This window comes from Pan paniscus, chromosome 11, assembly GCF_029289425.2.
Source record: "Pan paniscus chromosome 11, NHGRI_mPanPan1-v2.0_pri, whole genome shotgun sequence".
Lineage (NCBI taxonomy): Eukaryota > Metazoa > Chordata > Mammalia > Primates > Hominidae > Pan > Pan paniscus.
The window spans coordinates 103,861,923-103,886,038 of NC_073260.2; the positions used below are offsets into that span (position 1 = coordinate 103,861,923).

At 40.2% G+C, this 24,116-nt stretch overlaps 1 protein-coding gene across 6 annotated transcripts in view; it reads right to left on the bottom strand.

Moving 5' to 3' along the window:
- FOCAD (focadhesin) overlaps positions 1-15,014 on the bottom strand; it is a 325,099-nt gene extending 310,085 nt beyond the window's left edge. Inside the window, exons 1-2 of one of the 6 annotated variants that reach the window (XM_063594462.1) lie at positions 14,030-14,871; positions 4,589-4,633 (exon numbers count right to left, since the gene is read on the bottom strand). In XM_063594462.1, the coding sequence (XP_063450532.1) occupies positions 4,589-4,633; positions 14,030-14,060 (76 nt within the window). In that variant the 5' untranslated portion in view covers positions 14,061-14,871. Of the gene's footprint in view, positions 1-4,588; positions 4,634-14,029 lie in introns of those variants that run through there. The other 5 variants (XM_034967226.3, XM_063594465.1, XM_063594464.1 and 2 more) reach the window with 5 other exon arrangements.
- Positions 15,015-24,116: the final 9,102 nt, after the last annotated feature.

Below are 24,116 nucleotides of genomic sequence, written 5' to 3' on the forward strand. Positions count from 1 at the left end.
GAACCAGTATGATTCCCAGAACCACAAAAGTCTCCCCACGTCCCACCTACCATACCTAATTTCATAGGGAACTTTAGCGCCATGAAGCTGAAAGTCTGAGGTAAGCCAAAAACTAAATCACTCTGTGGTGGGCAGTCTGGGTACCACTTCCTGAGCATTTGATCTTACTATCTGACACTTCTTGGCTATATCCCAAAGTGTGGCATACATCCTTCAAGTTCTATTCAGCTCCCATTTTAAAAGTGAGTTAAGAATTAAAAAGGTTTAAAATCAAGCACACTTTTTGCAAAAGTATTAATGGACAAACCTAAAAGATAAACTAAGGACTATGCAGATAAAATATTGATCAGTAATTGAAAATAACATTTGTAAAGAGTTTTAATAATGTAAAGAAAAGTTTACAATAAAAAACACTTGAGAAATTTTTGCATACAACCATGAACACAACAAAGTTTAAAACATAAGCCGGGCGCAGTGGCTCACACCTGTAATCCCAACACTTTGGGAGGCTGATTTCAAGTCCAGCCTGGGCAACATAGTGAGACCTCATCTCTACAAAAAATAAAAAATTAGCCAGGCACAGTGGCGTGTCCCTGTGGTCTTAGTTACTCAGGAGGCTGAGGTGGGAGGACTGTTTGAGCCCAGGAGGTCGAGACTGCAGTGAGCCAAAGATTGCAGCACTACACTCCAGCCTGGGTCACAGAGCAAGACTCTATCTCAAAAATAAAAATAAATACACATATATGTGTGTGTGTGTGCATGTGTGTGTGTATACACATATAGTATATATAATGTGTGCATGTGAGTAATATAGAGAGAAATATAGAATTAAAAAAACAAATAGGCAAAAATGTTGATAGGGTTATTTCTGAACAGGATGATGGATGATTATGTAACCTACTGTATTCCGCCTTTGCTACTTTTAATTTTGTTCTTACAATGGGGCATACATTACTTATTTTAAATTACAAAGAAATTAATTCTCCTCAAATAAAAAAATAAAATGTTTAATTGTAATTTTAAAAAAAGTGATCTTATTTATTCACTTGAAACCATGGTCTTTTATCATTCTCTAAAGAGGTGGTTTCACCACAGCACACGCCAAAGCAAAAAAAGTCTCACTTGATCCAATTATACCACTTATTAAGAACTATTTAATGAGAAAGTCACACCTTTGAGTTATTAGAAGCTATAATGGTCCTGCAGAGTTCCAAACAAGTAAGCTAACAGAATTACCTTTGATTCTAAATTGTTTGCCAGGAGATTAATCCATCTGCACCTGAGAAAAACATCAAGTGTTCCTCCAGTGTGTTCAACATCCTCCAGTCTCATTTTAATCAAGTACGTTAGCTTCAGTCTAGAGGGCATTTTTAATTGCTTGAACTACAGTATAAGTAGTTTTTAATTTTCCAAATTCAAACACAACATAATACCAAGAAAATCAAAATTTTAGTCATCAATAGGTAAATTTTAGAGAGGTCTTTAAATGTTTTGGCATCTGTCGAAGAATAAAAAAAGCTCTTTCTGATAGTGACATTTGAACAGACACCTGAAGGAAGTAATATGCAGTCCAAACAGAAGGAATAACCTTGAGATGGAAGCATGTTTGGCAAGTTTAGGAAAGACCAAGGACACCAGTGTTGGCTAGTGCAAGTCAGCAAGTTAGGCAGTGAGAGATTACAGAATGAAGCAGAAACCCAGATCATGTAAGCCTCTACAGGGTGCTGGGAGTCTTTGGATGTTTCTCAGTGAGATGGGAAGTCCTACAGGGTTTGGGAAAGAGGAATGGCATATTTGACTGACATTTTAAAAAGATCACTGTGGCTTCTAGGAAGAATAGAGACCATAAGAGGGCAAGGATAGAAAAAAAGAAAAAGAGAGGGACCAGTTAGGTTACATCAATAATCCAGGAGATAAATCATATTGCTTTGGACAAGGATAACAGCAGCAGAGATAGTGGGAAGAGGTCAGAGTTAGGACATGTTTATTTTTTTCCAGATTTATTGAGGTATAATTGATGTCTTAGTCTGTTTTTGGCTGCTAAACAGAATATCTGAGATTGGGAATATTTTATAAAGAACAGAAACCAATTGGCTCACAGTTCTGGAAGCCGGGAAGTCTAATATCAAGGTGTCAACATCCGTGGAGGGTCTTTGTGCCACATCATCACATGGTGGAAGTGCAAAGAGACAGAGGGCAGGAGAGGACCGACTTTTACATTGGCACCAATCTCACCCTTGAGGGTAGCACCCTCATGACAATCACCTCTTAACAATCCCACCTCTTAATACGGTTACGATGGCAATTAATTATTATTATTATTATTATAAGATAGAGTCTTGCTGTCACCCAGGCTGGAGTGCAGTGGCATGATCTCAATTCACTACAACCTACATCTCCTGGGCACAAGCAATCTTCTCACCTCAGCCTCCAAAGTAGCTGGAAGTACAGGCTTGCGCCACCATGCCCAGCTAATTTTTGTATTTTCTAGTAGAGAGGAGGTTTTGCCATGTTGCCCAGGCTGGTCTCAAACTCCTGGGCTCAAGCCATCCACCTGTCTCAGCCTCCCAAAGTGCTGGGATTACAGGCATGAGCCACAGCACCTGGCCAATGGCAATTAAATTTAAACATGAATTTTGAGAGGGACAAGCATTCAAACCATAGCAATTGACAAATAAAAACTGTATATATTTAGGGTACAAAATCAGATGTTTTGATATATGTATACAGTGTGAAATGATTTCCACAATCAAACATATCACCTCATCCTGTTACCATTGTGTGTGTGTCTGTGTGTGTGTGTGTGTGTGTGTGTGTGTATGGTGAGAACACTTGAAATCTACTCTCTTAGTAAATTTCAACTATACAATACATTATCATTAAGTATAGTCACCATGTTATATATACATTAGGTCTCCATTTGGTCAAAGGATACATGCCTGCAGTTACAAGTATTTCAGAAATATTTGGTAAGATTTGCTAATGGATTAGACATGAAATGTGGGAAGAGTGAAGGATGACTCCAAAGTTTGGGGTTCAGATAACTGAAAGAACAAAGCAGTCATACACTAAGATGCAGAAGTCGAAATCATTTATCCATTTCTAAAATAATGCAGCAATGCATGAGTCTCCCAAATTCTTGGAAGCTCAATTTACTCTTGTCCATATCAGCTTAAAAAAGCTATATGATAAAAGGATGCCACATGCAGACTGTATAAGCTTCATTTGCTTCTCAATTTTATTTCGGGCCAATCTTGACTATACACAACAAATGTTAAAATGTGTGTGCTTAGCTGCAGATTGGATTTATATTCAATTCGTACCTAATACCAATGCTGCAGTCAACACCTGCCCAAGTCCTATCCAATTTCCAATCCCTGTAAGGCCTCAGTAGCCCTCTAAGCCATACTTATCCCACATAGCTTTTAAAATATTATAAATTGAAACCAGTAAGATACAGAGAAGGAGAGGAGACAGGTAAGTTAGTAGGTAGATGGGTGGATAATCCTTACTTCCCTACCTCGCCTTCCTTTGTTGTCCATTCCATTTCATATCTCTTTACAAGCTTTATGTCAAATGTTCAACATGTACTGAAGACTGTGTACGTGTATAAATGTAGGATGAGGGGACAGGGAAAAAACTGATTGTATTGTAAAAAGAAACGTGAGGAAAGAAAAAATGAAAGCATGTTTACGGGCTTAAGAAAAATCTTTACCAATATGAAGTTACTTTGTTAATAAATACTTTGATTTGTGAATGAATCATCAACTGTGGCTAAAAATATTAAGTTAAAGGAAGATAGGGAACTTTATATTAGAGGGATCAGGATGATCCCACTTGAATCCATTGATTCATCTTAGCATCACTAAAAGTAAGAATACCACACATTGTATCCTCATGGGTGATAGAATAGGACATACACAGGCTTCTGTAAAAATACTCTTACCTAAAAAAAAATTTGCCACTAATATACACAACTCTCTATATTTAATTACCAATTTACAAGAAATATATGAGATACAGGAACAAGGTACCTCTTCCAGGACAATACCACTTGCAGAGCAATAGATCAAGTCCAGAATCTGGGACACTTTACAGGACAAAGTACTCGGTTTCTCCAACAAATCAATGACATGGGAAAAAAGGAGTGGAGGGATTGTACAGAATAAGTGACTAAACAGACATAGTAACCAAATTATATTATATTTGGGAAACTTATATGATTCTGATTTCAAAAAACCAATTCTACTAAGACAATCTTGGCCCAACTGAGAAATTCTGAAATATGGACTGTATTGGATAATATTTAGGAATTGGTATTAATTTTGTTAGGGTTGTTAATGAATGGCCTAGTAATAGTACTTTAAGAAGTCCTTATTAATTAAAGACAATTACTAGGGAAGAAAAAATGTTAGAGAGAAAAACAAGATTGACAAAATGTTGATGTTGTTGAAATTAAGTTCATTTACTATATTCCCTATTAATGTGTGTATGTTTTAGGAAGACATTTTTAAAAATAAAAGAAAATTTTAAAAAAGTAACTAGAGATTGTAAGATTGCAATGTGAACTGTTAAAAAAAATTATTACCATTTTCAACTGCTAATCTGTGTGGATGGAAATTTCCTTGATGGTCTGCAACAAAACCAAAATACAAAATCACAATACAAAAATAAACTGGAGGCTGAGACATATAGAGAGTATCATTTTTATTCATAATCATTCATTTCAATATTACACTCCTTATAATAGCTTCATGGTTCAGATTGACTTTATAATAAGAGTATGCTATAAATTCAAATGTAAAATAGCTTTATTTTGAATAATAAAACTTTATTTTGAATAATAAAACACTTCTCTTATCTGAAGTTCTCAGTAAGATATGTGGAGGTGGAGAGAGTCTAAGACCTTAGAAAAGGTTTGAAAATTTTCTGCCCTAGACTATTCCTTTCACCTGTTTCAGCTTTGCTTTGTACAAAAAATGTTATGATTTACAACTCAAAGTGAAGAGGTTGCTATTAAGTATCAAGAAAGGTATTGCATATAGTTAAGAGAACATGATAATCTTCTTGCAAAGAATAAATTAGAGTCTGGATGTGGAAGAATACTTAGTCTAGAAGACCTCTTTTAAAAAATGGATTGTAGCTGGGCACAGTGGCTCACACCTGCAATCCCAGCACTTTGAGAGGCCAAGGCAGGAAGATCACTTGAAGTCAGGAGTTCGAGACTGGCCTGGCCAACATGGTGAAGTGCCATCTGTACTAAAAATACAGAAATTAACCAGGCGTGGCAGCACGCACCTGTAATCCCATCTACTTGGGAGGCCGAGGCACGAGAATCACTTGAACCCAGGAGGCAGAGGTTGCAGTGAGCCAAGATCGTGCCACTGCACTTCAGCCTGGGCAACAGAGCAAGATTCCATTTAAATAAATAAATAAATAAATAGTGATTGCAAAAGTACTTGCAAAGGAGACCAGGAATTTCCTCAGATAATGGTCCAGAGCTTTTCCATAAAGAATGGAAGAGATACCTAATCCTGAAAAAGGTTGCAGTACCTTTCATTCCTCCATTTAAGAAATATTTATGAGATGCCTACCTTGTATCAGACACTATACTAAGCACTGGGAATACAGAGAAAAATCCCTGCCCTATAGATTACATTCCTAGTAGAGGGAAGACAAGAATAAGCAAAATAGTAAATTACATAGCATTTCTGAAGATAAGTGCTATGGATAAAAGTAAACCAGAGTGGAGGATAGACAGTATTGGAGAGAGAGGTTTCTATTTTTAAAAGGATGGTCAGGGAAAGGCTGAGGAAGTACTCGAGTAGCCTGAAGGGGAGTAAAAGAGCAGTTTCGTCATCTCAGAAAAGAAGATTCTAGGCGGAAAGAGTAGCAGTGCCAATGCCATGGTGAAAGCATGCCTCAGATGTCTGAAGAACAGCAGAGGCTCATTTGAGCAGATTAAGCGAGAGAGAGAGTGGCTGTAAATGGAGTTGGAGAGGCAACAAATGGGTCAGATCATGGCAAGCCTCACAGGACAATCCCAAGACTGCCTTTTACTTTGGGTGGCAACGGGAAGCCACTGGAGAGTTTGGGGCAGAGAAGAGATCTAACTCACGTTTTTATAAAATCACTCTGGCTGCTGTTCTGACAATACTGTAAGGGGAAAGATAGAAGCAATCCGTTAGAAGGCCAGGACAGTTTGCAAAAAATGGCCTCCAATTGCTCCCAATCTCTGTATACAAACTGCTTTACAAAGTGACTTTGCTGCACCCCTCAGAAAAAAAAGTAGACTAATTTTCTCTCCCCTTCATCTGGCTTGACCTGGTGACCTGCTCTCACCAACAGCAGGGAAAGTGAAACTGTAGAAGTTCTAAGATTCGGCCTCAAAAGGCCACATAGTTTCCTCTTGTTATCTTGCTTCCATTAGACCACCACGTAAAGAAACATAAACATGAGACAGTTTACTGACCACGTAGAGCAGAGATAAGCCATCTCAGCTGAGGCCGCCAAACCTACCAGTGCCGATCACTACATGAGTGAGCACGGGCAAGACCAGCAAAAGAGCTGCCCCACATCTACCCCAAGCCCAACCTAAGCTGCCAACCACAGAATCACAAACTAATACATAACTGTTGGTTTAAGCCACAAAATGTTGGGAGTAGGTAACAATTGATAACTAATATAGAGGCTACTGCAAGATCGGGACATAAACAACGGGGGCTTAGACTAGGGTGATAGCAGTGGGTAGTGACAAGTACTTGGATTCTAAATACATTGTGAAGGTATAGCCAAAACACTTTCCAAAGTAACAGTATATATATATAGATTGTGAGATAAAGAAGAGTCAAGGATGATACTCAGGTTTTTAGCCTATCTCATAAAAAGGATGGAGTTTCTGTTAACTGAAATAGGAAAGATTATAGGTAAAAAAGGAAATTTCAGAGTTTAGTTTGAAATATATATTAGTCATCCAAACAGAAAATGCTGAGTAGTCACTGGATATACGGAGTCAGGAGTTCAAGGGAAGGCGAGGCTGAAAATATAAATTTGGAAGCTAGTAGGGTATTACTAGTATTTAAAGCTAATATTTAGGCCAGGTGCCGTGGCTCACACCTGTAATCCCAGTACTTTGGGAGGCCAAGGCGGGTGGATCATTTTTCGAGATCAGCCTGGCCAACGTCTCTACTAAAAATAAAAAAATTAGCCTGGTGTGATAGTGCGCACCTGTAGTCCCAGCTACTCAAGAGGCTGAAGCAGGAGAATCGCTTGAACCCGGGAGGCGGAGGTTGCAGTGAGCCGAGATCGTGCCAGTGCACTCCAGCCTGGGTGACAGAGGGAGACTCCATCTCAAAAAATAAATTGGCCGGGCTTGGTGGCTCACGCCTATAATCCCAGCACTTTGGGAGGCCGAAGTGGGCAGATCACGAGGTTAGGAAATCGAGACCATCCTGGCTAACACGGTGAAACCCGTCTCTACTAAAAATACAAAAAATTATCTGGGCATGGTGGCGGGCGCCTGCAGTCCCAGCTACTCAGGAGGCTGAGGCAGGAGAATGGCGTGAACCCGGGAGGTGCAGCTTGCAGTGAGCCGAGATGACGCCACTGCACTCTAGCCTGGGGGACAGAGCGAGACTCCATCTCAAAAAATAATAATAAAATAAAATTAATTAATTAATTAATAATAATAATGCTAATATTTAAAGGCTGAATGATATGATCCAGAAGTATAAGGTCTAATGACTGAGCCCTGAAGCACTCCAATGTTAACAGCACTCTTATCAGGGAGATAAGGAAGAACCAGTAAAGGAGTCTAAAAAGGGACAATGACGTAGGAGGAAAACCAGGAATTGTGGTATTTTTGCTAATAAGGGAAGAAAGTGCTTTAAGAAGCAGAGATTGGGCCAGCACTATGGCTCACACCTGTAATCCCAGCACTTTGGGAGGCCGAGGCGGGTGGATCACTTGAGGTCAGGAGTTCAAGACCAGTCTGGCCAACGTGGTGAAACCCCGTCTCTACTAAAAATACAAAAATTAGCTGGGTGTGGTGGCACATGCCGGTAATCCCAGCTACTCAGGAGGCTAAGGCAGAAGAATCACTTGAACCCAGGAGATGAAGGTTGCAGTGAGCCGAGGTCACGCCACTGCACTCCAGCCTGGTCGACAGAGTGAGACTCTGTCTCAAAAATAAAAATAAAGAAGCAGAGAGTGACTAGCTGTCTCAAAAAAAAAAAAAAAATGCTGACAGGTCAACTGAGAGGTAAAAATTTGGAACAGACCTTTAGATTTAGGAAAATGAAAGGGCCAGGCATGGTGCCTCCGCCTATAATCCCAGCACTCTGGGCCCAGGCAGGAGGATTGCTTGAGGCCAGAAGTTCAAAACAGCCTGAGCAACATGGTAAGACCCCCACCGCTACAAGAAATAGAAAAATTAGCCAGGTATGGTGGCACATATCTGCAGTCCTAGCTACTCAGGAGGCAAGGCAGAAGTACCACTTGAGCCCAGGAGTTCAAGGCTGTGGCGAGCTATGATCACACCACTGCACTTCAGAGAGGGCGACAGAGCAAGACTCTGTCTCTAGATGAAAAATAAAGTCACTTTTAGAAAAGTAACTTCTTAGAAAAGTTACTTTTAGTAAGAGTAATTTTTTGATAGAGGTGAGGGAGAAAGCCTGATTAAAGTGGGTTTAAGAAAGAATAGAAGGAAAGAAATTGGACAGGATTATAGTTATACCATAAGGGGTAACAAATAAATTGTGCAGTGGCTTAAGCAGGAATGGGGTCAAAAGCTATTATTTTAACATGGAAAAATACCAGCATACTTGCATAATGAACGGAATCATCCAGTAATGAGGGGAAATGCAATGTTCAGAGAGAGAGATGCTGGAGCCAAATCCTTCGGAAGGTAAAAGGAATAAGACCTAGTGCATAAGTGAGGCGCTGTCCTTAGAAGCAGACTCTAGGTCAGAAAATAACAGATGGCAATCTTAGGTAAATGCAGGTATGCCAATCTCCCACATTCATGGCAATTGCCATTCACATTAAGGCATTTCCTATACCTCTGGGCCCAGAATTGACCTAAAAATACTCAACATAACTTCCTAATCCTACCAATAGATAAGAATTGGCACACATGATGAAATGTATTTGCAAAAGTATTTTGGGAGTTCAAAGACCAGGAAAAGGTACATCAAAGCAAATAGGCCACACTGTCCATCCTTTCTCCGACAGATAACACAAATACTCACTGGAGACATATATGTTATTTTTAAATTTAGAAACAGTACTATGCCAACTGTCCTACTCTTGACAGAAACTATAATAACTTGATGGGTAAACGTTAACAACAGAAAGCTTCATCAAAATTTAAAGTCCCAACTACTAAAAGCTAGCCATATGCTTCAGAGAAGCGCTGTCACCCTTATACCCAAATCTAAGCTCTTTCTAACCTGTCTTCTCCTCTAAATAATCTTTCCTCGCTCTCTCACTCCTTCCCAAGCTTTTACACTGACACCATAGTCAATAAGCTTTCTTATATCCTCAGCCTCTTCACTAGATGCTCCCCATACCTCCTAGGCCTAATAGAAACTAAACTCCCCTTCTTTGGTGGCCCCCACCAGTAAAGGCTAATCATCCTTCCAAGTCCCAAGGCCCAGAAGAATGTTTCCAGACCACTTACCCCATCCCACCCCCACCCCCTGTACTTTTGAGGGCATAACATCTAAGTATCTTCATCTCTCATCTACAGTGATCACCACCATAGGCAATCTAAACCTCAGAAATTAGGATCACATTCTACCCTTCCTCCCTGGGTACCACAGTCATCTATAGTCATCTGGGTGAGCAATTCATCGAATGCACCACCAGTCTCATTGTTCCTGAACACCTCCGTTTCTACCATCTATATCCACAGCCAAACCCTACACGCCATCTGCACCCTAAAAATCTTAAATTCCAATATTCTACTCTGACCAGAGGATTTCTAGCCTTTTCATTATCTCCCTTTTAGCTACAAACACTTGTATATTTACTTCATCCAGACTTTTAATCCTTTGAACCAATTGTGTTATCTCAATCTTTCAGCTCCTCCTGGCTCTATCGTCATCCCTATCCAGTCTAAACTTCACATTCCATCACTCTGACCATTCTTTCACCAATAGTTTCAACTCCTTTGCAATCTTACCATACGCACGTAACAAAATCCAAATACTGTATCAATCCAACTATTTATCATCTCTGGTTCTAGTGAATTTTGCTGCCAAAAGTCACAGAATCATATGAACTAGTATTATTACAAATTAATGATCCTGGCCTATCTGGGAAACCTTCCAAAAACTGTAGTTAGCTCTTTCTCCTATTCCCTATGGCATCGGACCAGTCTCTTCTTGTTGGATTCTCTCCCTCCTTATCTTCTAGACATCCACTGTCATTAGGCTGTTCCTTCTGTCTTTTTCACTGGGTCATCTTTCCTACAGGGTGGTGTTTCCCAGTGTTTCCCTTCTGCTTTATTCTTTCTTATTCTACAAACCCTCTTAGGCATCATCCACTCTCACATTGTTTTAACTACCTATAAATTGATAGCATCCTAATCTCTATCTCCAACCTAGAATCCTCTCTTTAACTCCAGGCCAAAGCAGCCAAATACCCACTGAACAGCACCAATTGTGTGACCTAACCATGTGCAAGACTACTGATCTTATTCTCCCCATACATCTGATATTGCTCATGTGATTCCTATCTCGGCAAGTCATAAACCTAGGAGGTATCCTTGACTCCATCACTCCTTCATCCCCTACATCCATCTGGCCACTAACTCAATCACCTTAATATATCTGGAATTCATCCTCTTCTCTCCAGCAGCACTGCATTTTCAGAGTTCTGTCACATGTAATGCAAATGTCTGCCTTACCCCACTACAATTCATTCCTCACATTGCCTCATGAAACTGATGTTAACTTTCTTCCACTTAAAATCTATTACTCATGGATCAACGTAGCCTCCAGATTAAAGCTCAAAATGGCTAACATGGTGTGGAAGAGAACTTTCATTATTTACCCCTTGTTTACTTTTTAAAGTTCATCTCTCTATTCTCTATCTTAACACATTAAGGGTCTATGTCCCATTTCTAACCTATCTATTTGTCCTCACTGCTTTCTTGTGCCCAGAATGCCTTATCCTCTAACCTCACCAACTAATTCCTACTCACTTTCAAACGTCAATTCAGATGAAAATTCCTCCATAAAGCCTTCTCTGAATCTCCTCAAACCTCGCACACAGTTTTCTCTATCCCCCACTATACTATGTGAACGACTAATTATAGTGTTTATCCCATTGTATTTTGGTGTTGTTTATGAAGTCCATGCAATACTGTAAGTTCCTTAAAGAAAAGTTAAGGACCTAGCACCAAAGTAGTTGCTGTCTTTGCTGAATGAAGGAATAAATAAAAAATAATGAATACAATACCTTTAATAACTATGACTCTTTAAAAATCACATTTACTTAAGTGTTTCAACAATTAAAAACATTTAATAAAAAGTTTCCTCCATTCTTCTCCACATGTATGTCCTAATAGCATATACTAAAATCAGGTTTGGTTACATAAACCAACATGTGCAATGATTGGGAAATAGAGTAGAACTTAAGAATAAATTATGAAAGCAGGTAGGCCAAATAGAAAGGCTTGTCAAGAGAGAAGGGAAAGATACACCCTGGCAACCAAAAAACTTCATAAAACTACAGTTACAACACCCACAATTACTGTATTACATTTGTTCAACATATGTATCAGCCAAATAAGCAAGAACTCATCTGACCAAAAGGAGATTAGAAGATACCTTCTCCAGTTTAGGAGCTTCAGTGGATGCTTCATTGGTCCCCAGGCAAGTAAAAAGATAAATCTTTAAATAATAGTAATAAACTGACTATCTATGCAAGTTGGATTCTCAATTTCCTTTGGCCTAAAGAAATGTTTTCTTTCATGAACAATGGAAAGCTATACAGTATTTAAAGTCAAGGGTTTTGGAACATCTTCAAAATATATAAAACTAAAGTAACTCAGACTAATTAAATGAAAGCCAATATAAACTTTTAAAATCATAAACACAATTTTATTACTTTCAATATGACCTGAGTAGGGGGAAAAAAAAAAACTATGAGGCCAGAAGTACTTAGAGGGTTACAAAAACTACAGTTCAATCCATTGTTTGAAAATAGATGGGCTCTTCCACATCACTTAAAACTTTGTTGTTTCAAATCATTTACATGGAGGAAATTCACAAATATCCCTTGTCCTATCAGCTTAGCAAATCTTGTTTCTTATCATGTGGAAATAGTAACAAAACCTCCATCAATCTATTACTAATTGTGAATCACAGACTTATACTCATATAAGTATACCATACTTTATTATACCATGCATCTCCAGATCTATAGATTTCTCATCTTCTAAAGAAATACTTACTACCCACTTGATCAAAATTTAAATTATCACCCTAATTTTCTTTTTGTGCTTAAACCAAGTTCTTTGTTATACATCAAGAAATACTGATTAAGATCAAGATTTGTTATAGACTAATAATCCTTACACTATTATTTCCTTACACTTCCTCCAAATATAGTTATTATTTCTCATTGTGGTTTTTTCCCGCTAGAAGGTTAATGTCCTCAGCTCTTGAATTTTCCCCCATAACCTTGCAATCTTGATCAGGTCCATTTCTAGAACTGAAAGATGTAACACCAACGCGGAGGGATCACTTGAGGTCAGGATTTCGAGACCAGCCTGGCCAACATGGTGAAACTCCGTCTCTACTAAAAATACAAAAATTAGCTGGGTGTGGTGGCATGCGCCTGTAATCCCAGCTACTTAGGAGGCTGAGGCAGAAGAATCACTTGAACCTGGGAGGCGGAGGTTGCAGTGAGCCGAGATCGCAGCACTGCACTCCAGCCTGGGCGACAGAGTGACCCTGTCTCCAAACAAACAAAAAAATAGCAAATGCAAAATTTTAAGAAGTTATATTTTCTTAAATTTTCCAAACTCCTAATAGTGATATAAACAATTTAATTCAACTAATCATTTGTGCACAATATCCCAAAAGTATCATGAAGCTAAGAATATTATGTCTCAGACTGTTTCATAAATCATTTTAGACGGGGAAAAAGGCCAAACGATTTACTGGTAAGCACCATCAATCAATCAACAAATGAAAAACTCTGGTTATACGTCCATGAAAATTTTGATTTCAAACTATTTATTACAGGGCGCGAGGCCGTGTTCCGCCTCCTCCAGCTCCTCCTGATAACCTTTTGGTTATCAGGCGTCAACTGGAGGCAACAATCAGTTAAAATCCAGTAAATTTGGGGTTAATGAAACAAATGTTAAAATAGATATAATATTGATAAACATTAGCCAAGCGATGGTAACTACCTAACATTGATTAAGTAAGCAAATAATCAAGGCAGAGGTTTTAGCTTCCACTAATCTATAAAAGCAAGTCAAAATGCTTTGAAAATTGCATTTTTATGCAATTGTTTCAATATCATACCTTTGTATGTAACATTAAAAAGCTCATGATTACCTCATTTCAAAATTCAGATGAGTCACAGTGCTTTCTACGCAGGAATTGGATGTGAATCAAAATTGTAAACATGCACTTGCTTGGTAGTCAAAAAGTGAATGTGGACAGATACAATGTTCGTTGACACAGTAAAACATAATCATAAAATGCATCCTGTGTTTTAAAAATAGTTACTTCCTGTTAACACAGTTCAGGAAACATGCCATCTACCCTCCTCTCCTGGAAAATCTCAAAATTATACTAATCCCATTCCTCTTCTTACAGATAGGCCACTGAAACCTGGAGTCATTACTGATACAGTTATCAGGATTACACCCTCAGAGCCACGATGGTTTCAGGGATACTAGAACCTGAAAATAACAAAAAAAAAAAAAAAAAAAATTTCCAACTCAAATCTAGACAATAAAACTAACATATAAACTGGAAGAAAACGCAGGAAATGCCGATTTTAATACCTGGTATGAGGCTGACCATTAAGGAATCCATCAAAAAAGTTTGGAATGTATGAATGAATGACTGCAGGAAATTGGCAGGATTTCATTCATTTCAAAAGCTCCAAATTCAGGAACCACACTGAGATATCAGGACGCCACAGCTGAAACTAAAACTCATGAAGGGTAAACGCAACATAACTGCACGTCTCCACGCGTTAGCTGCTACGAAAATTTCAAAACATACATCTAACATACTCTTTCTTCAAGTAATTGCCGCAAGTGCGGACGGAGCCAGAGAACTAGGAGACTGAAAACAGGCCCTGCTCACCCATAAGCCTTTGCATTATAAGTGGACATGATCTGAGTGAGTCACCGGGAATGAGAAGGAGACAGTCACCCCAGGCCAGGCAGGACGCGGCCAGAATCTCCTGCTCTGCCCCCAACTAGGGAACCGGTCGAAGGAGAGTGGGACGACTGCAACCTGCTGCAGCTAAGTATGCAAGGATCGCGCCGACCGGCTTCCGAGTCGAGATCCCCCTAAGTCCCACCGCAGTCACCACAGCCAGCCCTGCCCAGGTATCTCGGAGCTCCGTAACCTCAGAAGGCCTAGTCCTCCAGAAGCTGAGAGCCCCAGCAGGACCGGACGAGGGCAAAAAGCCCCCTCCCAGCTGCCCCTTGCCGCGACGCGGCCCTGCCGCCACATGCTCCACTGCCCCGTCTCCCAGCTCAGCCCCAGCCCCGCAGGGCCTCAGCCGCCCTCCATGCAAGCCGACCGGGCCGCAGGCGGCGCGACCCGGCGGCTCCCGAGCAGTGGGGCAGCGGTGGCAGCCCGCCGCCCCGCACGGCTTACCTCCCTTCTGCCACAAGCTCAGCCCAGCACCGGCTGCCTGACGTGGCCCGCCCCGCCGCCTCGAACGCCCGGGGGCGGGGACTGCAGGAGAGAGCCAATGGGCTGCACATCGCGAGGCCCTGTTCCGCCTCCTCCGGCTGGGGCCCGCCCTCCCCAGCTCGCGCGCACGCGCGTCTAAGGCCCGGGCCGCGCACTGCGGTTGAAAGGCGGCGTGGGCGGCGGACCCGCGCTCCGCAGCCGAGCTGGTGCGGGGAGGGCCGCGCGCGGAGGCTGGCTGTGGAGCAGCACCGCAGTGAGGAGTTAGCCCAAGGAAAATCAGATTAAAGGAAACTGCCTAGAGATGCCACTGCAGCGTGCCCGGGTAGTCCTGTTGGCAGCCTGCCCCTATGCAGCTTTTGGCAATACAGAACAGCTTCTTGGTATTTGGAGATTTTGTTTCTCGGGGGAAATAAATAATACTGATAACATTAAGGATTCAGAAAATTTAAAGCAGACAGCCGACTTGCCGCGAAGACGCTTCGTTCTTCGCCTAATAGCTACTTGGTGTCTTTACTTCATTTGGCCAACACAGAACACTGCAGCTCTCCACGCCACTGTGGTATATCCACTTGTTAGATAGTCCTGAGGTAGTTCTAGCCCAAGTGTTTCTGCTGATCTAATCTGGGGGGAATTGGCGCGAGTAATTATTCTGTTACGATTTTGCACAATACTTACTGAATGATAAACATGTATTTTCTCGTGGGGCGGGGCGGGGGCTCCCACGTGAGAAGGCTGTAACAGACAGACAGCAGCCACGATGAAACACGCTGAAAAGAGCCAGCAGAAAAAAACGAGGAGAGACTGGTATGACGGCGTGGAATTTCGGTTGTGGATGACAGAATGGAAATTATACGCAAGATGAAAGAGTTAAGACAAATTACTCTAAAAATATCTGACTTAGTTGTTTCTAAACCCTGGGGCACCCTTAGGAAAAAATAAAAATAAAAAAACAAGTGCCTGGGCCTCATCACTTGGTTGAAAAAGGTCTGCTGCCAGATCTTGACATTGATATTTTTCTAAGTTTCCAAAGTCATTTTAATGTGTAGACAAGAAGTTCTGTTTCTCATTTGTAGGAAGAATTTGGTTCCCCATCACCTCAGAAAAGTAATTATGTATCACAGACCGTTAACAGTTTTCCCAATAACCAACTATGCATTCACCCTCTAAGAATTTATCTAAATTAATCTTGGGGCCAGGTGGGGGGGCTCACACCTGTAATCCCAGCACTTTGGGAGGCCGAGGAGGGCGGAGTTCAAGAGCAGCCTAGGCAACATGGTGAAACCCCATCTCTACTAAAAAAAACATACAAAAATTAGCCCGGCGTGGGGTTGCGCGCCTGCAGTCACGGCTACTCTACTCAGGAGGCTGAGGCAGGAGAATCGCTTGAACCCGGGAGGCGGAGGTTGCAGTGAGCCGAGGTGGCGCCACTGCACTCCAGCCTCTGATGGAGTGAGACTCTGTCACAATCAATCATTCAATCAATCAATATTGAACCTACTTAAAGTTATTCAACCTCTGTTATCCTTTGCTTCAAAGGAGTTTTATAAGGCTTATAATTCCCTTTTTATGGACTTTGATGATACTCTCTTTCAGTCTTCCAAATGCACCAGTATTTCTTTTAGGACTATTTTAATATTTTTTCTTCTATTCCTATATTTCTTGAGGCTCATTAGTCAAAATTATAATTAAACACATAACTCTGTAAACAGCGCTGTTCTAAGTATATAAATTTATTTAATCCACAGAACAACTTTATGAGGCAGTTACAGTTATTACCCACATTTTATAAATAAGGAACGTGAAGTACAGCAAGTGAAGCATCTTGACCAAGGTCATGCACCTACCTAATGGCCAGGCCAAAACTTGAATCCAAGCACCCTGGTGCTCAATGAGTAAACGTACTGCCTCTGTTGTAGAAAGCCTGGTTTTAGGAACACACAGGGAAATGCCCATTTAAAGAATGATGTTGAGTCTACTTTTGACACCGCCTTAGTATGTTCAGGCTGCTATAACAAAGTATCTTAGACTGGGTAATTTATAAACAATAAAAATTTATTGTTCACAGTTCTGCAAGCCGGGAAGTCCAAGCAAGGTGCCAGCAGATTTGGAATATGGTGAGGTTCCATTCCTCTTGGATGGTGCCTTCTGTGTATCATCACAGGATAGAAGGGGAAATAGATTACCTGAAGCGTCTTTTATAAGGGCACGACAGGAGTCCTCATAACCTAATCACCTCCCAATGGCCCCACCTCTTAATCCTGTTGCATTGGAGTTTAGGCTTCAACACATTAACTTTGTGGGACACAAACATGTAGGCCACAGCAGACACCTATCCTAGATTCAGATTTTGGGCAGGATTGAGGAACTTGACCATTAAACTTGGAGCCTAGAACCGATTTGACTGCTTTTACTGCAGATCTAGGGTTAAGCTGGAAGTCCATGGGCTCACCCCCTCCTTCTGGGGTATACTCCTTCCATACAGGAACTGCAATTCAGCAGGGATCATTTCACCTTTTAATTTATTTAATTTAATGCTATACCAGGCACTGTGGTAGGCACAGGAGATACCAAGATGAAAGACGTATTCTAGAGCCTTATGGAGCCAGCTCATTCTGGAGACCAAGTCAGCAGCCACCAGATTTATTTTGACAAGACTAGAGAGATAGGCTTTTAGAACCAGAAAGGATCTCAGAAGTTGCCAGTTCATGACAAAGTTTTCTCTGACAAATTCTGAAGTTAAAAAATATGGACAATGTATTAAGTTTTCATAAAAATAAATTTATTCAATTTAAAGGACTGTCCTTTTCCTGAGATTATGCTTTGTTCTTTTGTTTTGTTTTAATGTTAAAAGTACCCTCTCAGGCCGGGCATGATGGCTCACACCTATAATCCCAGCACTTTGGGAGGCCAAGTGGGAGGATAACTTGAGGCCAGGAGTTCAAGACCATCCTGGGCAACAGTGAGGGCCCCCGCCCCATCTCTATTAAAAAAAGAAAATAGAAGTGTTCTCATATGAAATGATAATAGGTTATACTTGTTGGGAATTTTATTTTAGTAAGCTTAAAGTCTTATGTTGGAACTCAAAATTTTTTTACGCTTCACTGATTTAATCTAATCAAGCCAATTACACAGAAGGGAACTAAAATTCTAAAAGGATACAGGTTCATCTTCAATTCTTCAATGTCATATGACTAATTGCTTTTTGTGGGGGGCTGTGGTTGGGCAGGGCTGTTTTTTGTTTTTGGCTTTGTTTTGGTTTGAGGCAGGATCTTACTTTGTCACACAAGCTGGGGTACAGTGACACGATCATAGCTCACTGCAGCCTCACCTCCTGAGCTCAAGCAATCCTCCCACCTCAGCTTTCCAAGTAGCTGGGTCTGCAGGCACACACCACAGTGTTCGGCTAACATACACATATATTCTACTACTACATTCTAATAAATATATGTATATATAGAAATGAAGTCTCACTATGCTGTCCAGGCTGGTCTTGAACTCCTGGCCTCAAGTTATCCTCCCGCCTCGGCCTCCCAAAATGCTGGGATTATAGGTGTAAGCCACCATGGCTAGCTGCTAATATGTTTTAGAAGGTCTAAAACCCTGGTTCCCTGACTCCTAGTCCTATCCTCTTTCTACTGCATACCTATTGAATAGCTTGCTTTATGCACTGGGATATAAATTTTTAAAAATTTAAATTTTTTTTTGAGACAGAGTCTTGCTCTGTTGCCAGGCTGGAGTGCAATGACGCAATCTCAGCTTGCAACCTCCACCTCCTGGGTTCAAGCAATTCTCCTGCCTCAGCCTCCCAAGTAGCTGGGACTACAGGCGTGCGCCACCATGCCCAGCTAATTTTTGTATTTTTGGTAGAGACGGGGTTACACCATGTGGGCCAGGATGGTCTCTATCTCTTGACCTCGTGGTGGGCTCACCTCAGCCTCCCAAAGTGCTGGGATTACAGGCATGAGCCATCGCGCCCGGCCAATAACAACAAATTGTAAAAGAAATTAAGGTGAAGGCTGGACAAAAAACATTAGAACAGGTTCTAATAGTCCACCTATGTTCTTAGCTAGGAGGAAAAAGATTCTGCCTGCCTAATTAATCATGTTAACTAAATAGCTTACTTTCCTTCTGAGCTGAAAGCAAAGAATGTAGCCTGAAGGAATGTAGCTACAATTTATAGTTAAATTTTGATTGAGCTATAACTTAGGAAAGATCAGTTTAACTTAGTTGGGCAAACCTACATCTGATGCAGATGTTTGTAGCTCTCTACAGCTGGTTCACTGACTTTCAGCCTGAGGAATATTTCTGAGAAACAGCAGAGAGAGGGTGGTCCTTCATAGGGGTTACAAGAGAATCACCTTTATTCATGTAACCTGTGGAGGGTGCGCTAGACTTAATTCCAGAAGGCCCAGCTCAGACGCAAATTTCACTTGAAGGATTAAAACACCTTTCAAATCTGTATTTTCTAGACATTGTACATGCAAAACTCTGCCTTTTAAATATTTAAGACAAACTACCGTCTTTAAGAGGTAGGCAGGCAGATAGTATTTCTGTTCAACTCCTTGTATTATTTCCACTGAAGTAGTTAAGCAGTTCTCTATTGTATAAGACCCTTTAGATAAGCACACATTTTGAAGTCAGTGTAGAAGGGCCTATTGACTTTAACAACAACAAAAAAAAAGAGAGTAAGAAAAATGTGCCCACTCCCAAGTCATTAACAGAGCTGAAAAGAATATGCTAACAAAAAAAAGACACTGTAGTCTGAATCCTGTACTGTAAGGAAGGTCATGTCACCCACAGCATCAGGAGAGAGACACAAAGCCTTGAACTCAGGCCCAAGCATGCTGGGCTGGCTCAACACGCCCACGCATTCATCATCAGGCACGAAGACTGGGAGGAGAAATTCAGTACTAAATCACAGAGCTCCAGTGTCAGCACATCACAGAAAGCAATCTATTAGATTTAATTAGATATACGAGTCTCCAATGGCTCCCCATTTCTTTCTAAGTAAAAGCGAAAGTTCTTACAAAAGCCAACAGGGCCATACATGATCTCCCTCCCCTGCACCACACACCTCCATCCCCAACACAGACACACACACACACACACACACACACACACACACACACACAGACTGTCTGTTGCCCCTTTGACCTTGTCTTCTACACTCCTGCCCAGCTCACTCACCCGGCCTCCTGGCTGCTGCAAGATCTTGGCATTTCTCCCCAGATATCTTTGTGATTCATTCCATCAGATCATTCAAGTCTTTGCTGAGATGTTACCTTCTGGATAAGGCCTACTCTATCAGTCAGGGTCCCAGCAAGAAACAGATGGTACAATCAAACTAGGAAACATTGAAGAGTTTAATAAAAGACTATAAACAGAGGTATGGGCAGGGATTAAAAAGATCACAAGGGAGATGCAGTAACATTGGGGCCCCCAAATCACGCCTAAGCTGAAAGCAGAAAGGAGAGAGTGTAGTTACAAAACACAAAGAAGCTGTGTTTGGGGCATTTGGTCACGTAACACAGCCAGTCCACAGTGATGCTACAGGGAGGGGGTTCAGGGAATTACTATCTTCACTTCCCTCATTCTCCTCTCTCTTGATCTCCTGAAGCAAGGGAAGCCTGTGCTGCAGTTATAGGTCGGCCTCCTGCAGCACTGTGAAGGGGCAAAAAGAGAATATCTGACACACTTACCTTGGTCACCTATAATAGAGATTGCTGTGTAACACACCACTCCAGAACTTAGTGGCTTACAATCACAAACAATTATTCATTCTCAGGATCCTGTGGTTTCCTAGGCAATTCATATTTAGGCTGGTTTTGCTGGTCCCTCCTGGATCTCTTTACATGTCTGCAGTCAGCTTAAAGCTTGGCTGGTCTAGGATGGCCTCATTCACATGCTTGGTAGTTTGCTCAAGGTCAGCTTGGGCAATAAGAATGATGTAGCCATGTATCTCTAATAACTACAACCACTTTTCTTAATAACAAGACAATATCAGATCCTTACTAATATTGACATACATTATTTCAATGTAATCCCCATGCTAAAAATAATCCAAATTTTTATGTGACTCAGCAATGTTCCCAGCACCAAGGGATAGAATATGTTTGATCTAAGCCAGCAATTTCTTTCTGAAATGGACCAGAGAGTAAATTTGCCTCAAGTCTCTTTTTGTTCTTCCTGATATGTTTTTAATTATTGGAGGTGCTGAGAGGATTCAATAAAGCAAAGGATATATAAAAACTTCAATATATCTTCATATACACACACACATACAGATTCTTTATCCAATCATCTTTTGACAAACAGGTTGTTTCCATATCTTGACTACTGTGAATAATGCTGCAGTGAACAAAAGTGCAGATATCTCTTTGGGATGCCAGGTTCATTTCCTTTGGAGGTATACTCAAAAGTGGGATTGCAGTATCAGATATAGTTCTATTTTTCAGTATTTTGAGAAACCTCCACACGGTTTTCTATCATGGCTCTGCCAATTTACATTTCCACCAACAGTATGTAAGTGTTCCCTTTTCTCCACATCCTTAACACTTGTTACCTTTTCTAACAGGTTTGAGGTTATATCTTATTGTAGTTTTAAATTTGTCTGATGATTACTGATGTTGAGCATTTTTTCCTATATCTATTGGCCATTTGTATGTCTTCTTTGGAGAAATGTCTATCAGGTCCTTAGTCCATTTTTTAATAAGGTTATTTGGTTTTTTTGCTATTAAGCTGAATTCTTTGTATTTTCTATATTAACCCTTTATCACATAAATAGTTGGCAAATATTTCTCTCATTCTGTAAGTCGTCTCTTAATTCTGTTGTTTCCTTTGCTGTGCAAAAGCTTTTTGGTTTGATGCAATCCCACCTGTCTATTTTTGCTTTCGTTGCCTGTGCTTCTGGGGTCATATTCAAAAAATCATTGCTCAGAACAAGGTCAAGAAGCTTTCTTCCTATCTTTCCTTCTAGTAATTTTACAGTTTTAGATCTTATGTTTGAATATTTAATCTGTTTTAGTTGACTTTATCACATGGGGTGAGGTAAGGGTCCAATTTCATTCTCCTACATGTGAATATCCAGTTTTCCCAACACCATCTAATAAAGAGTCGATCCTTCTGTGTTATTGTTTAAGATCAGTTGACCATAGATACATAGATTTATTCGTGGGCTCTCTGCTCTGTTCCATTGGCCTATCTGTATATTTTTATGCCAGTACCATACTGTTTTGATTAGTGTAGCATTGTAATGTACTTTGAAATCAAGAAGTATGACACCTCCAGCTTTGTTCTTCTTGTTCAAGATTGCTTTGGCTATTCAGGGCCTTTTGTGGTTTGATATAAATTTTATGTTGTTTTTTTCTATTTCTTAAATAGTATTATCAAAATTTTTTAGGGATTGTATTGAATCTGTAGATCATGTTGTGTGGTATGAACATTGTAATGGTATTCTTCCAATCCATGAACAGAGGATGTCTTTCCATTTATCTGTGTCTTCTTTAATAAATGGATTTTGATGTTTGAAAATTTCCTTTCCACTTGCATTGAAATCCAAAAATGCTATTGGAACTTCAGTTTGATTTTGGAAAATATATCTCCTGCAAATGTTTGTGGGAATGGAGCTCTTGCTTCTTTTTAAAACTTTGACAGCACAGGAACTATATTAAGCAGGTTGACATTACTTGTGATTGAAACAGCATTAGTTTTTGTTAAAATGACTTTACCATAATGTGAGTTTTGGACATATTCTCTGTTTGCCTTGTAATTTTATATTGAGAAACATGATGAAGTCTGCCACACAAGCTAATTTTCAAAGCCACTCATGTTCAATAACAGTAATTGAGGGAGGTTCTTCTCATTCCAGAAGTCTCAGGCCTGAGTTTTAAAAATTGCAACAAAACTTTACCGCTGCTAAGCCATCATACTACTGTGTGATAGGGCAAATGGGAATATTCAGCTTCTATTTTTGAGAAAAGTTTACAGAATTGATCATTAAGTCCACCAGAGTAAATGAAGTTCACCATTGGAACTTCTGGGTCAGAAACACACAGTAGATTCAAACACTTTCTGCAAATTACCTGCTGATGAACAGCATAGTAAGTAACAATGGGCTTTAAGTCTCTCACATTTTCACAAGCTTTATTAATTTGTCCAACTAAGCCTTTTCTTCTCCATACACATTTTTATCACCATAAGTTATAAGGCATCTTAGCAGATTCTACTTCAGGTTTTATTAACATTTTCCCAACTTCTTTGAAAATATATTTGCCCATAGTTGTTCTACGCAGATGATTCATAGAGGCTAATTCTTCAGTCCCTTTAAACTCAGCGTTGACTCCTTGAATAAACAACTGAGCACTATTGGTAATACCTGTTAACTCATCAAGAGCCAAGGAAAACCACTCAAAATCATCTACCTTGTTTTGTACATGACTATTGATGTTGCTCCCAGTGTCTTCAACTCTTCAAACAACAGATCTCACTGAAAGGTTAATCGTCTGAAACAAGTTTATTTTCTTGGGAAAAAATTTTTTCAGCTGCTGTGATCAAACATGATTTAATTAACTCGTCATCAGTAAACGGCTTTCTTTGCTTGGCCAACAAAGAAGTCACTCAGAAAATTACTTTGGTTTCAACTCTTTTGTTATTTTTGTGAAGAAATTCTGCTGTGATGACATTTTCCATTGTAAATTTTCACATTTTCTGACCATTGTTTCCCTGTGAGTTGGGAATATTGTGATGAATCTGGGAATATTGATGTATATTATCTTTTAGTACAGGTATAGTATCACTGCACAATAAACACATACTTTGTCATCCAATTTGATAACAAAATAATCCACAATCCACTGTGCCTTAAAAGCATGACATAAAAAGTTCACTTTTCTCTTCTTTTCTTGTTTTGACATGATGGCTATGCTCTGGTATATATTTTTATGTAAAAACTATTCTTAGCTTGAAAACATTCTAAAATTAGGTGAACATCCAGTTTTGACCCACAGACTATAGTTTGCCTAACCCTAACCTAAGCCAACCATGGCTCTCTTCTTCCCATTTCCCAGATACTTTCCCAGACTTCCTTACAGCAAGTCATGGCCATGTGGTTCAGGGCTGGCCTATGAGACTTAGAGAACTAGATTTATAGAAGAAAAACTTTTTTAACCAGAAAAAGAGGGTCTTACAAGGAAGAAGTCAATTGTCCTTGCTTGTGGCTCT